At 40.8% G+C, this 14,270-nt stretch overlaps 2 protein-coding genes across 2 annotated transcripts; both read left to right on the top strand.

The window, feature by feature from the left end:
• LOC27207723 lies at window positions 1-656 on the top strand. The gene has a single exon (XM_016183400.3). It carries the CDS (start codon window positions 83-85, stop codon window positions 488-490), a length of 408 nt encoding a protein of 135 aa, XP_016027422.1. The 5' UTR covers window positions 1-82; the 3' UTR covers window positions 491-656.
• Window positions 657-1,774: 1,118 nt separating this feature from the next.
• LOC6734345 lies at window positions 1,775-2,828 on the top strand. Its single transcript, XM_002081330.3, has 2 exons — window positions 1,775-2,307; window positions 2,372-2,828. The coding sequence occupies exons 1-2, from the start codon at window positions 1,807-1,809 to the stop codon at window positions 2,705-2,707; spliced, it is 837 nt and encodes a 278-aa protein (XP_002081366.2). The 5' UTR covers window positions 1,775-1,806; the 3' UTR covers window positions 2,708-2,828.
• Window positions 2,829-14,270: the final 11,442 nt, after the last annotated feature.

The raw sequence follows: 14,270 nt of genomic DNA, 5'->3' as shown, positions 1-14,270 counted from the left end.
CTCGAATGCGACTCAATCGTGTTTGCGATCTCGGTGTGAATAGATCAAATTGTTGGAAAAGTCAAAAAAACAGAATTCAAAAATGCCGCTGCGCAAGAAAGAGGACTATATACCCATTAAGTGCGAGGGCTGGAACGGCAAGTTCGTGTATCCGGATGGAGCTGTTAATAATGTGTCCAAGATACGTCGCCAGAACCAGAACGTGACCAACACCAACAACTTCTACGGATTCAACACGGAGCCCATTGTCCTGCCCACCGAATGGGATGGCACCTTCGTGAAGAGTGGCGAGACCCGCATCAAGCAGGAGCGCAATCGATCCGATGACCAGGACTACTTTGACTACAATACGGAGCCCACGGTACTGCCCACCACTTGGAGTGGCGAGTTCGTCAACGATCCCACCGATGTGCGCATCAAACCGGAACGGAACTTCTCGGATGCCAGGGACTATGCGGAGGCATCCCGATTCAAGCTGGTCCAGCACTGAGTGAGATCCCGATCCTCCCGTTTCAATCAAACTAATCCTGCAAATGTTGCGTTTGTTTCGGTTTCGCATTGTAATTGTCGCCTAACCTAAGCGTTTGTTGTATTTTATATTTTATGATATTTATTCGTATACTTAATAAACCATAGCGAAAAAAACAACACTGAAATACTAGAAAGTTCCGTTTCGCAATCGCCTTGGTAGTTTTGCAGTGGGCGGTGGCAATAATTAGTGACCTTTTATGGACAATAATTCGATCAGGTTTGCAAAATCATTTAAATAGCAAGGTATATCGACTTATTATCGATCAGATACCCATTACAGCTAATGGAAGTGCGAGAAAGAAATTTCAAACTTTTTATAAAAAATCGATACAAATTTGCAAGTAAAATAATAAAATCAATAGGAAAAGGCGTTTTTAGAAATTGCGGGAATTGTAGGAATTGTGGGTGACAACTTTTTGATTCCGGTTAACTTTTACTTAATGAGGTGTAAGAGCTATAATTATAATATTTGCTGAGATCAACAACAAAATGGGGATTGCCTTTTATGAGTTGTAGGGAAAACAGCATGTAGATTACAAATCGAATCGATGCATCATCCACTGATAATAGTTACATACATTCATTATGTCGCGATTAAGAGTGTGAAACCCCTCTTAATTGTCAATTAATACAACTACTTTCAAGTTAAAAAATCTTGGAATGCAAAATTACCATTCATTGAGGAACTCATTTTCAAAACTGCTCTACACTTTGTACAATCTTTTCAAGTTGGAAAAACGCTGATATTTCGAAGTTATCGCACAACTTATTAGGTTGTTAAAAAATAAATTACAAATTTTTGCAAAATATTTACTTCCTGACCAGACCCAACAAAAGGAATGTTCTTGCCATTTTGTAGAATGATATTTTGAAACCATTCATATAAAGACTTAGAACGGTTTTTGTGTGAGTCCCCAATCTATAAAAACTTCCTTATTGACAAACTTTGACGTTCCCATTAAATAACCTTGTTTAGAGCTTTAAGTTGACAAACGTAATTAATTTTTAACTTTTCGCCTATAAAAGGCCCCGATAAGAGGATACCCATACAAATTCTTAGGAACAACGGCCAAACCTTATGTAAACAATTCTTGAGTTGAAAAGTAAATGAAAGCCAATTAAATATAGAGGCGGATTTCGGAGCTTGCAAATAAAATTCATTATGGGGCCGCCGCAGCTGATACGACGACTTTTGCAGGGGAAGTACGTAGAGTGATAAGAAAGTAGAGAGTATATATAAACAGAGGCTCCCCAATCGTTCGGCACACAGTCAAGATGCAGAGCTTTCTGGGAGTAGCAATCATTCTGGCTCTTCTGAGCCTGGTGGCCAGTCAGGCGGAGAACAGCTCTCAGTCCATGGATCTCTATATACTCCAGAATCAGCGGCAGTATGACGCGAAGATCAAACAGCTGGCAGATGAATTAGCCAACTTTAAGCAGCTATTTCAGAAGCAAATCAATGCCCTGGATGTGCAGGCGGATTCGATGCAGCAAAAACTGGAACAGGCCTCCGCCCACCTGGATCCCATTATCCTGATCGATTCCTGGAGCAAACAGTGCGTTCAGAACTATAGTGTTACCATACCCACGATCACCGTGGCCAGGGACTCCATTATCAAGTGCAAGGAAAGTATTAGTGGCATTTTAAATGCTCCTGAGAGCACCTACAACACCCTGAACAACTACTATAAAAATAATGTGAAGAACGGGTTGGCGCAATGCCTAAAACTGCATCCTACTGCCCAGTTAAATTACACGCTCTGTGTAACCAAGGTGGTAAGTACTACGACTATCCATATGGGTAAGAGCAGAATCCTGAGCCTTCTTTTTACACTTGCAGATTGGCGATGCCAATAAGTACACCATTACCACACAGAATACTTTCAATACCAACCTGAAGAATTCCGAATGCACGGCTGATAGTCGCATCAGGAGCTCCTGGCAGTGCTCCTTTGGCCAGGTGTACTCTATTACCTCCAAAGTGGAACTGGCGCTGCAACTCATCGACTCCTGCATTTCCAATAAGGTGATCTGCGGATCTTTTGAAGCGGAATCGTGTCCGAATAAGTCATATGTTTCTCTGTCGGAGATCAATCCTCGCAACGATACCATCCGGAACCCCTTCAAGTTTGTAACCAATGATATGAACTGTGTTGAGGTCCTGATCAGCAATTAAAGTATCAAGTATCCTTACATAAATCTAATTCATTCGAGTGAATGTAAATATTACAGCATTTATTAATTTGTATAGCTTTCGATGTTTAAATAAATATAAATATTATTAACAGCACTGTAAATATGTACTTTGCTCTATGGAGATTTGATAAGAAAACTTGAAGTGCTGTTTCCAGAAGTGAATTCATAAAAATATATAAACTAAGTAGGTTATTTAGCAAAGCCAAGATAAATAAGTACATATTGTTGAAATGATTTAATAGCCTTTTTAATTAGCACCAAAAACTGCCAGCTGAGTAAACATGGCGAACTTTTATTGTTTATGAAGACTATAAAGCTAATTTGTAGCAACACCTGCTCCATCCAAAATAAAAGCCTCATCACTTGGTTTATCAATTTTCCAAAAAATAAAGGGAAAAAAAAGGAAAGATGCCAGGTCCAACCAAACCACCAGGAGCACAGAATCATTTCAGTGGAATCTTCAGTACCAACGCAAAATAAGATGACAAACTGGATTTGGACCTTTTTCAGGTACCCGCACGAACCATTTCTGGAATTTGAGCCACTCAAAGGGACCGACCGCTTCAACATTCCAAGCCTTAGAAATAATTCCCAGAATTTGGAGTCACATAAAACCAGAGATCGCTTTGTGTGTGGGTTTTCATTCTAACTTTAACCACATTCCCCGATTCCACCATCTGGATGGCAGATGCGTGAGAACAAAGATCGGCACAGGCTAAAGAAAATCGTGGTTGGTGTTGTCCCAAAACCATGAAAAGATCTCTTGACACGGGCTGACCGTGTGAAATATTCGAGATGCTTGGGAAACCTTGGAAAATATCTAATAGGCTGACAGAAAAAATAGCACGCCACTTCGGGAAATCTAAGGAAAATGGCATAGAGCAGGTAGCTAGCACATGTCTATCTCTGGGAAAATTCGTGAGAATTTTCTGGCTCTGATCCTTTCATTTTTGGCCCTTTGGGACGTTATGGGAAAATGAATTTTCAGCGTGTGAAAATGTTCAATATTGCTTATAATTTGTTAAGTTTTCGATCAGGAAATCAGAAACGAAAACTGCATTTGCTGGAAAATCTCGAAATCTTCAAGGAATTGCAGGTAGGACCTGTTGCATAAGAAGAAAAGGTAATGATACTGATCCTTGATCTTTTAAAGATCGTGAGAATTCTTAAATTTTGAAGACACCCCTGAAGAATCATGTAATAGGCTGTCAGCAATTTCTGCAGCATTTGAAGAAGGCAAGCCGAAGAATTCTACCTGCACGCGGCATGGGAAAGTGCAGCTGAAATCTTTTCTAAAAAGAAGACCTCCCACATAAAAAGAATCATAAAAAAGCGGGATGCTTTAAGAATTCGAACATGCAGCTGTTGAAGCTGTGGGAAAATGCAATCTCTACATCTGTCCCGATCGTGTGAATTTTCCAAAATTGTTGTGTAAATGGAAAACTCTTCTACCAGGGCAGCAGCGAAAATGATAGCATTACCACAGAGTTTTCCCAAAAGAATCTCTACCTGTTGCTCCAGTCTGGAAAATGCAGCTGAAAATGCAGCACGGTACAAAGGAGCACCCTTTTTCCAAGAAACCTGTTGATTTCACATGGAAACCTCCCCGCCTTTGTTTAAAAAACGGTCTTTCTAAAAATTAAGATCTATTCAGTTGCAACCACTGCAGCTGTGGGAAAATTTTCATCTACTTTTGGTCCTTCAACAGATTGTCTACCGTGTGAATTTTCCGCGCCAGATGTTCACAATGTAAACATTGCCACCAGGCAAACAGGAAAAACAGCAGAACGTGCCACTGAGTTTTTCCGATCGAGAGATCGAACGATCTTATACCTGCTGAAGAGTCCTGGGAACCAGCAGATGTTACGAATCACACGATGATACGGCTTTTCCTGCAACCTGTTGCATGGGAAAGAAAATAAATGCATTTTAAATACATTTGTAATGCAGCCTGGGCAGATGTGGGAAAATGCATCTGCCGGTCGTGTGAAAATTGCAGCTTAATCAAGAAAAATTAATATTCATGCACCAAGAAAACATAAAAAACAGCAGCACACTCCAAATAGTTTTCCCGAAGGAATGTTACCTGAAGTGGAGTCCTGGGAAAGTGAAGATGGATGGATGCATTTCCTGCAACCTGTTGCTTGGGAAAACAATTAAACATTTTGCGTAGTTTAAAAAGGTTGTTAGGAAAATTTGTTTACTTAACCGTGTGAAAAATTCAAGCTATTCGTATAAATTTAATTAAATAATACCAGGCGAACATACAAATTGTAGGACGATTGCAATAGTTTTCCGAAAAGCAGTCTACCCAAGAACGAGTCCTGGGAAAATGTAAGTGGCACGGAGCACACGATGTTTCATTGCTGCTGCCTTTTGTTTGGAAAACCGAGGAAAATCCGTCGATGGTGATCAATTCTCATGTATCGTGCGACCTTACATGGCTCAGGCCAAACAAATAGTTTTTTAAAGGAATGTTACCTGAGTCCTGGGAAAATTGTGATAGTTCATTTTCATCCTAAAACCTGTTGCATGGGAAAATAAAAGTCGGTCCTTTATATTTTCCCATGCAGATTGTAAACCTAATCTGATATATAATATCTGATCGTGTGAAAAACTGTGTAAATTACAAAAAAATCAATATTCATTTACCAGGCAAACATAAAAACTTACAGGACTCTCAACACAATTAAGGACTTGTCTTGCATACAAGATATTGGAAAATATGCATAGTTAAAGCAATTTTGTGGCAAATAGTTATAGCATACTTTTCAACTGTATCAAGTGAAAAATTTAATCAGCAAAACTGAAATTTTAAGGACCAAGCGAACATAAATACAAGCAACACAATAGAAATGAAAACCCTGTCTTCCATTCCTTGGAAAATTTTGTTTTCGAGCGTGTTAGAAATTAAAGAATATTTAACCCCTTAACGAAAATCCTACCAGGACAACAGAATTAGCAAAGAGGTAGAAGCAAAATCAATGAAACCTAGGCGAACTATAAATTTTCATGGGAAAATCGTATATCTAACATCGTGGGAACAAACTTAAAGTGGTGGTAGTGTCTGACAATTTTCCAGCAGGACAACAGAAAGGACAGCACGCGCTCTGAGTTGCAATTAAAAATCAGTCCCAACTAATTTCTAAGAACCCAGAAACAAACCAAGGAATTACCACTTGTAGGATTGAGGAAAGATCGCTTCCTTAGGAAACATTAATCATCAACCGGAAGTTATATTGCTCACACCTCAAATTACATTTCCGTTTTTTAGTTAATTGAAACTAAGATCCGTAAAGTTCAACAAGAGCAACAGGCAATGATCTATAAAAAAGGATCCTGGGAAAAAATCTTTGGAAATTAGTTGTTAAATTTTTATGGGAAAAGAAGTTGTGGGAAAATTGCTCAAGTGGCTGTAAGATTAAGGACTTTCTAACAGGACAACAAGTTCTGTGGGCAAGTGTCCATACAGATTTCCCAGGCTGAAACCGTATTCTTTGCCAACCGGAAAACATATGCCATTTGGATGGATCACCTGCAGGACTACGGAAGCGGAATCATAATCTTAGGGTACGCCTATTTTCAACCGGAAATGATATTTGTTTACACCAAGGGTCATTTCCACGATGGAAATGAATGGATAAAAAAGGGACCGGAAGATTATTAGTAGCACACACCAAGGCTGAATTTTCCTGGGAAAATGAAAGAACGTGGGAAACGTATCCCGGTGGTGGTTAAATCTGTGAAGTCTCGAACAGGAGAGCAGGAAACTGGCACGTGTCTTACAACGATTATCCTCATGACCTAAATCTGGTGAAAAATTTACCGGATGACACGCTAAAGAACACCTGCAGGATAACGGAAGTAGGAAATGCCTTCTGTTACCACTTGAAATCCATTTTTTCAAACAGGAAATCGATTTCTGAATCTTACGGATTCCATTTCCTGTACCAGCTTCCGTTTCTTTTAAAAAATAAACATTGATTATTTGATATGCATTTGTGAGATCTTTTTTATGACACGTTTTTTTCGTATTTTTTTATGCTGCCTTTTTTCTTGGAACTCCACATGCCACATGCTAAGATTTTTGGGATAGGCGTGAGAACGAAATCGGCTTAATTAGTCGGTTTCTACTAGGCAAACAGCATCCGTAAGGCAATGAACTGATTTCAACATTCCCGACGGTCACATGATACGCGAAACCTTAGGATATCTTTGATCTTTTTATGGATTCCTTTGGGTTCGTTTGGCCCGCATGTTCTCCGATTCCCCGAAGGCGTGAGAATGCGGGCTACATATGGAATACCAATTAGTTTTCAATATCATCCGGCAAGCAGCGAGCAACAGTTGGGTAGGATTCCTCCAGGGAGTCCTTGTTCTTCCAACGAACTTTATATGCAAATTGAATTAAAGCATCATCGCTTCAATTAAATCCGATACCAGGCAAACAGTTTCGCCAGAAAGCGAATCTCACCTTTCCAGGATTAGCTATCGCCGTCTTACCTATGATGCTTATTATAAGGTAGTTCAAAACTACCACCAAAACTATTGAGCTACAAGAAGGCATTCCTTCTCTTTCTCCTTTTTGTTAAGACGTTTGCAACCCTCGTGATTTGGACTGAGTTGAAAAATACGTCTTGTCCTTACCAGGAAGACAGCAAAAGCAGGAGGAGTGAAGATTACGCAACAACACCTTATAAATGAGGGTTGAATTGCTTTCATTCATAAGAAAGTAAGAAGTCGTGCCATTTCTTGGCTTTCATTAGGGGAACAGCAGATTCATATGTTTCCCAGAGAGCATCTTCAACTGGATTGAATCCAAAAGAGGGTTGAAACTGTCACCTTCTATAAGCGGCTTTCAGCAAACCAAAGACAACAATGCAAAGAATATAATCAACAAAACCTCGATCCAAGATCTTTCAGCTAATGTGGGCGTAATCCTTTCGCTGCAGGTAAAATTCCTTGCCTCGAGCGTGAGAATTTCAATCAATATTTTTTGGTTTAGCAACAGGCGAACAGCAAAAAGAGCCAGCATCCCTGCCTTTCCCATATCTTTATTTTCTCTTTTTTACGCACAGAGCGTGTGAACGAAGACCCACAAAAAACAAGAAAGAACGTTGCAGTGGAATGATACCGACTATCAGATACCGAGTTCTAATCGTAAGTTACAAAATATTACTTTTTAAGAGATTAATCTTACGCCTTAAGGAAGAAATTGTACTAGTATAAGTGTATTCTTAAAACACAAATTGTATTAAAAATTATATTACAATAGAGATTGAAAAATAACAGAACTTACAGGATCCTACACTTGCACACACCATCCATATACCCCTGTATTTGAATAATACTGGGTACTCCACGAAAGCGAAACCCCAAAAACCAACAAAAACGAGAGTCGAGGATCGCGTGGGAATAAATGCCGCACCGCCAGGCAGACAGAGAAGCAATGGAAAGGAATGTAACGTATTTTTTCCCACAGCTCCTGCAGATATGCATCTCCCTGTGGGACGGCGACTCTCCGCACTCTCCATAAAATTATATGCAGAGGCCTAAATTAGTTGTTAATTGTTTCCCTGTCCCTTTTTTCGCTTTGGCATGTGCTCGCGTGAGAACTACGAATCGAAGCATTGGAAAAAGGACCAGGAGCGCAGAAGAATATGATGGTTGCGTCCACTTTCCAGCTCTATTCCACTCCACTGGTTGCAGTGGCTCTTAACGAGATCCTCGATCGTTACGTTAAACGGATGTGGACTCTGTGGAACGGGCGTGTGTGTGTGTGTGTGAGTGTTTGCGGAGGGCTTTAAGGTCTGTCTGGTTGGCTGGTCGCGGTTCGCTGTGTCAACATCGTGTGGGAAATTCTTGGCCATTATCCGTTACAAGAACGAATGTTCTCTGCCGAGAGCGAGTGATCGTGAGAACTGTTTATGCTCAAGCGAAGATCTCGACCAGGAAGGCAGAAAGTCAACAGAGGTTGAGATGAAACCGACTTAATACACGAGTTAGGCAAATTAATACAAGACTTTCGCCGCGCACTTCAAAAGTTGTAAACAAAGTTAGAACATTTTGCGATGCGAAAGTTAATAAATAAATATTTTGATTTTACAGAAAGAAACTTTAAAAGTTATACACATTTATGTATATAATTGTGTTATTGACCTATATTCTTTCATATATGCTGCGTGTTCTGTGCTGCGATACCGACCATAAAAACTATATAAAGTATATATTCTTGATCAGGATCACTAGTCAAGTCGATCAGGCCATGTCCATGACTGCGGTTTATAACAGGACTTAAAAGAACATAGCTTCCCTCTTGTTATTAATTATATGTGTTATTATTATAATTTATATGTGCACAATTAAAATATTTGTATTGTACTAGTTAAATCAAAATCCAATGGTGCCTTTTCTCAAAAAGTGTTTCTCTAAAAGTGTTCTCTTCTTTTAATTCTCTGACTAAATTATAAACACTCAAGTATACAGTTCCTATATATTTCATAAGTCTTGAAAAAATTCACTCCAATTCCAACCGCATCATTAAGTAATTCAATTACGCACAAGCCAACAATCATTTTCCCCTTCCAGCGCGAAATCAAATTCAACTTCAACCACCGGCAATATGGGAACTGAAAAAGAAACGCCAAAGAAACACGAGTTCCAAAAACATCTTCTCGTCGTGCTACAAACTCTGTTTTCCTGTTCGGACCCAAGACATTTACAAGCATCAAATTTCAGACAAAAGGAGCTCGAAGACCTTAAGAAAGTGTGGCACGTGCCACAGAGTTTCAACCCCGCAGAGTATACCTTCCACATATGTACAACTAACTCTCCAATCAACCAGTTGCTTGCTAGGCTACCCTGCGTTCCTGTCCCTTTGACAGCCAATTAGCGATCATCAGCCAAGATTATCAACTGGAAAATTATAGGGTCTCAAATGGCCCGCGGCAAAGGAAACGCCCCCCTCTCCATATGGATCGTCATAAAACACGATCGTGGTGTGTGGTAAGTATGTTTAAGCGACTTAATGAACCCTGATGTTTGTCACGATAATTTCATGTTTTTCACTAGGCTCACAGCGAAGAAAGGAGGGTCTACGCAGTGCTGCCCCTGCCTACCAAAGACCCGCATAATGGTCTTCGACACGCATCGAATTACAATAGCCCATGATGATTGGACCCAAGAGAATCATTCAAGTGCGAAGAGCGGAGAACTTGCTCTACCCTCCTGACAGCCTGTTCCAATTTCACGCCGTATTAAAATAAACAGGAAGCTGTCGTTCTCAATTATGGCAATTTGCGTGTGTAGAAAGTAGGGATACAAAGTGTTTCTTCAAGAATGGGAAGGAAGTCGGTTCTTGGGTTTCTTGAACTGCCTGCGTACCAATTCTGCTGACCTGATCAAAATCAATTAGCAAAACAAACAAAAAACCCATCCATCAAATCCAAAGCCTTTTGTTGTGCTGACTTCCAGGAACTCCAGGAACTTTGCCTCGGGCCATCGCCTGCGGCTTAAAGTGCAATCAAGCCGAACCTCACGATCAGGGCAACAGCATCCCAGCCAGCTGAGATTTTGGTCCAGGAATATGTGCTCTGCTCAGTTACCTGGCCTACCTGGTGAAGTTGTATGAGCTCGTCTTCGCCGTTCTGTTCGCCCATTCGAATGATACAGATTTAAGCCTTTGGCTGTCTTGTCTGCAGGGGATTTGCGGTGATCATGGGCCCCGAGGGCTCAACCGCAAACAGATCGTGGGAAAAGGTCAGGCACAAGCGAAAGCATCTTGGGAACCACGTGCCACGGTCCATTGTTTGTCTAATCCCAGAGATCATAAGTCATAATTAGAAAACTGCCGAAGCATGCATAAAGTGTAGCAAACGAACAGGTGAACAGAATGCGCAGTTGGACGAACGGAATGAATCTACAGGTAGCTAGGTAGCCAGGCACCCTCATCAGTTTATGAGCAACCTCATCAGCAGCATCCCATTATTATGTTGCCATGATTGCCACTGATGCGCATCGATGCATAATTTTCGAACAGGTTCACAGCAACCTTCAGGAGGAGATGAAGCCAGCCAGGAGATGAAGAAAGTGCCCAAAGGCAGGGGAGCATCGCTCGATGATGGGAAAAATCAGTGGAGCGCACTCGTGTGTATCCAGGGAACAGGTTAGCAAGAGTTTTAGGCCAACGATCGCAGCAGGAGATCAACACCCGCTGAAGATGAGAATTTCCAAGTGCGACCTCGTTTTGGTGGGATTCTCCCACGGATGTGTTTGTCTCTGGATGAAAATCAAGGAACCGTAACCATGGCCGCAAAGACGAATAGGCTGCCATGAAATGTAGACCCAGAATGTGCAGCATCTTTTCCAAAGATACCTTTAGATGACCTTTTTGTGGCTCAACTTTGACCTGCCGTCCGCTTGTGACATTTCTTGTTTGCCTGTTCGAATGCTACAATTTAAATATTTATATCTTCACTTTGTGCAATGATAATTTTGATTTGATTTGATTAACTTACACTTATGTAAATCACATGTATAATGTTATAATGTATATGGAACATATGATAAAGGTGATTTATGATCGATTTGGTACAGAATGGTTCAGAATGTGTTGGGATTTCTAGGTTCTAGCCTTATCCCAAGACTCTGAAAACCTGTTCAAATGCTACACTTCTGTGACCTTTGACTCAATTTATAAACAAGCAAAGGTCAGGCCGGAAAATATGATTGTGAAAACCAGTGAAGCGAAGAAATTTTTCCAAAACAAAGCAGGTGAACATAATTCTTAAATAGTCTCTGAAAAATTATTCTTCTAGCATAAAGATTTCCACTCAATCTTTAACCTTTAAAAAATGTGTTTATATATTGGAAAACCAATGAATCGTGACCAAGCCAGAAAATTCGAACAGGCCTACATAAATACCACGCAGAAATCTCACGGAAAAACTACCTGAATAAGAACCAGATTTCTATAGAAACACATAAGGACACACAGAATATACCTGTAGATAATTCCCGTTTACCTCGGTAGTTAGATATTAGTTTTTACAGAATCGTGTCCTTTTTCTTGTTCTCCTGTTACATTGCTACAGTTTCGAGCATCCTAACCCTTTGATTTGAGAACAAATTTTGAGATAGGCTTACGGAAGGACGGATAACCATCATTATGGTTATATAAGATCACATATATGTATCATTTCAACAGGCTCACAGCATTTAAGAACAATTCTTCATTTATGTATGCTATGGATTTTAGCAGATACGGGTAGAAAATCACTGAAGTGCAACATCCTGCACCAAAATACCAGGCATTCAAAGTAAGTAGGATATATAATATACACATGATCAAACGCAGGCCAAAAATCAATAGCCAAAAAAATACAAAAACTGGTTCTCAAGAAGAATCAGAATCAAGGAATCAGTCAGGCATAAAGAACTGGCTCAATTTAACAGGTGAGCAAAGACATAGAAGAGAATCCAACGAATAAATTCGATTTTAAATCCACAAAGAAATTAAAATGAGCTGCCATAAAAAGAGTTAAAAGTCACAAAAACTATAGCATTCGAACAGGTTTTCAAAAATTGTAGAAGGCTGCCACGGGAAGTGTGTGGGTGCATCGGAAATCCCTAAGGAAGTTCAATCATTGAAAATCACTGAGCTGTGACCAAACGGATTAGGCGACCAGGCCAGCATCAATAACCAATGCCAGATTTAGGTGGAAAATCTGCAAGGAAAACTATTTCAGGGGTCAAAGGGCAGTTCTGGGAAAAAATCACTGAATCGTGACCAAGCAGATCATTGGAGCAGGTTGGCAGAAAATCAAGGAGGCGAATGCCTAACTCTACAACAGAGCAATGGAATGGGCGATAATCTAGCCTAATCCCATTCAGAAGATCACTGAAGTGTAGCCAAGCCAAACAGGCTGACAAAATTGATAGTAGGTGTATGTCGTGCCGCGGATAACTGCATCCAGCATCCGAAACGAAAACGAAAACGCAGCGCACCCAAATCTCTCATGCATTTGTTAAATATAACCCAGAGCCCTCGGCTGTGGGAAAAATCCATGGCGTTGCACTTGGTTGCACTGGATGCAACGGATGCAGGCTGCACTGGCTGTTTGCCTGTTCGAAGGTCACACTCGGATGCACATCGAAAATAGAGGATGGCATGTGCGGGCCAATCAGTGTGGGAAAATGGTCGGAGATGGTTCATAGCACCATGTAATTTGAAAAAATCCAGGCGGGCAGATTCACGGGGAAGTCCCCCTGCTCAAGTACACTCACTGCGGTCAGTATGTCAATACACACGTGCTGCACGATCATCCCACGCAAACCCGAAAACACATGTGAAACTGTCGCATTTCAATAGGTCAACAGCAAATTGAGTAGGTTTCCATTTTTTCGAAGATTTTGTATCTTACGGAAAGCAGTCTAGAATTTATGTAGGCCTATTCGTAGTTGCGCAATCAAAACAAACAAATAAACATTTGTCATGCTCCGTGGGGGTCTCTTCATAAATTTGTTGGTGATTTTGGGGGAAAACTATAGCATTTCAACAGGCAAACATAAAGGAATAAACAAAATAAAATTAAGACCCGAAAATCTATTAGCAGGTAGCTGGAAAATCAAACGTTGGTGCATACTTTCTTCGCGCACTGTGCGCCTGGTGAATTTCCATTAGCCAAACAAACAGCTAAATTGTGTTAAGCATTCTCCATTTATTTAAACAAATTTCACGGGAAAGGCAGGAGGGCCTGCGTGGGCGTGTCTTTGCATTCACCAACTAGCAACAATAGCCCAAAAAACCAAATCGTAGCGGAACATTTTCCCAGACGATGCAACGAGGCGTTGAAAATCTACGTGTTTCGTGGGAGTTCCACCTGCCCAACTTCTGATCGCCTGGTGGCGTGTTACACTTGGCTACACTTGCATCCATTGGATGGGATGCTGCATAATCTTGGCGTGTCGCAACCCCGGGTCAACCAACCAACCACTTGATTCGCTTCGTCGCATCGCCACCAAAAATAATAAAAATAATGGCGGAGCGGAACGCGATCGCTGATCGCTGCTGAGATTCGTGGGCGCCTGCTACAATTGTAGACCTTGGCTCCAAAAGTTGCGCAACATAGGGCCCCAAACATCTTAAGACTCCACATTTCTTTGCCGGAGCTCATCAGCTGCTTTCTCATTGCGCTGTTCACCTATTCGTTCCGAAGACCTTTGACTTTCGATTTTTCTTGATCGTCCTGCCCCAAGACCTTGGGATCCAAAATCTTCAAAAAAATTGTCACTTCAGCATGCGATATAAATCATAATTTTTGGAAAAATTACAAAATTTTCGACGTCTACGAACAGGGTCACAGAAATGCTAGCAAAGATTCTTTGTATCTCTGCATTTTTTTAGGTCGTCTACAAAACATTCGTGTGTGTGTGCATCTCACTTGCTCCAGCTGAAAGTGGGAAAGGGCGAAGGGCTTGCCTACTCGCTCCCACAGCTGGTCTTCTGCGGTTTTTACTTTCCACTTGAGATTTGGGTGTGGTTC

This window comes from Drosophila simulans, chromosome 2R (assembly GCF_016746395.2).
Source record: "Drosophila simulans strain w501 chromosome 2R, Prin_Dsim_3.1, whole genome shotgun sequence".
NCBI classification, from domain to species: domain Eukaryota; kingdom Metazoa; phylum Arthropoda; class Insecta; order Diptera; family Drosophilidae; genus Drosophila; species Drosophila simulans.
Note: the sequence above shows the minus strand (reverse complement) of the source record. Positions and strands in the feature narration are given on the sequence as shown.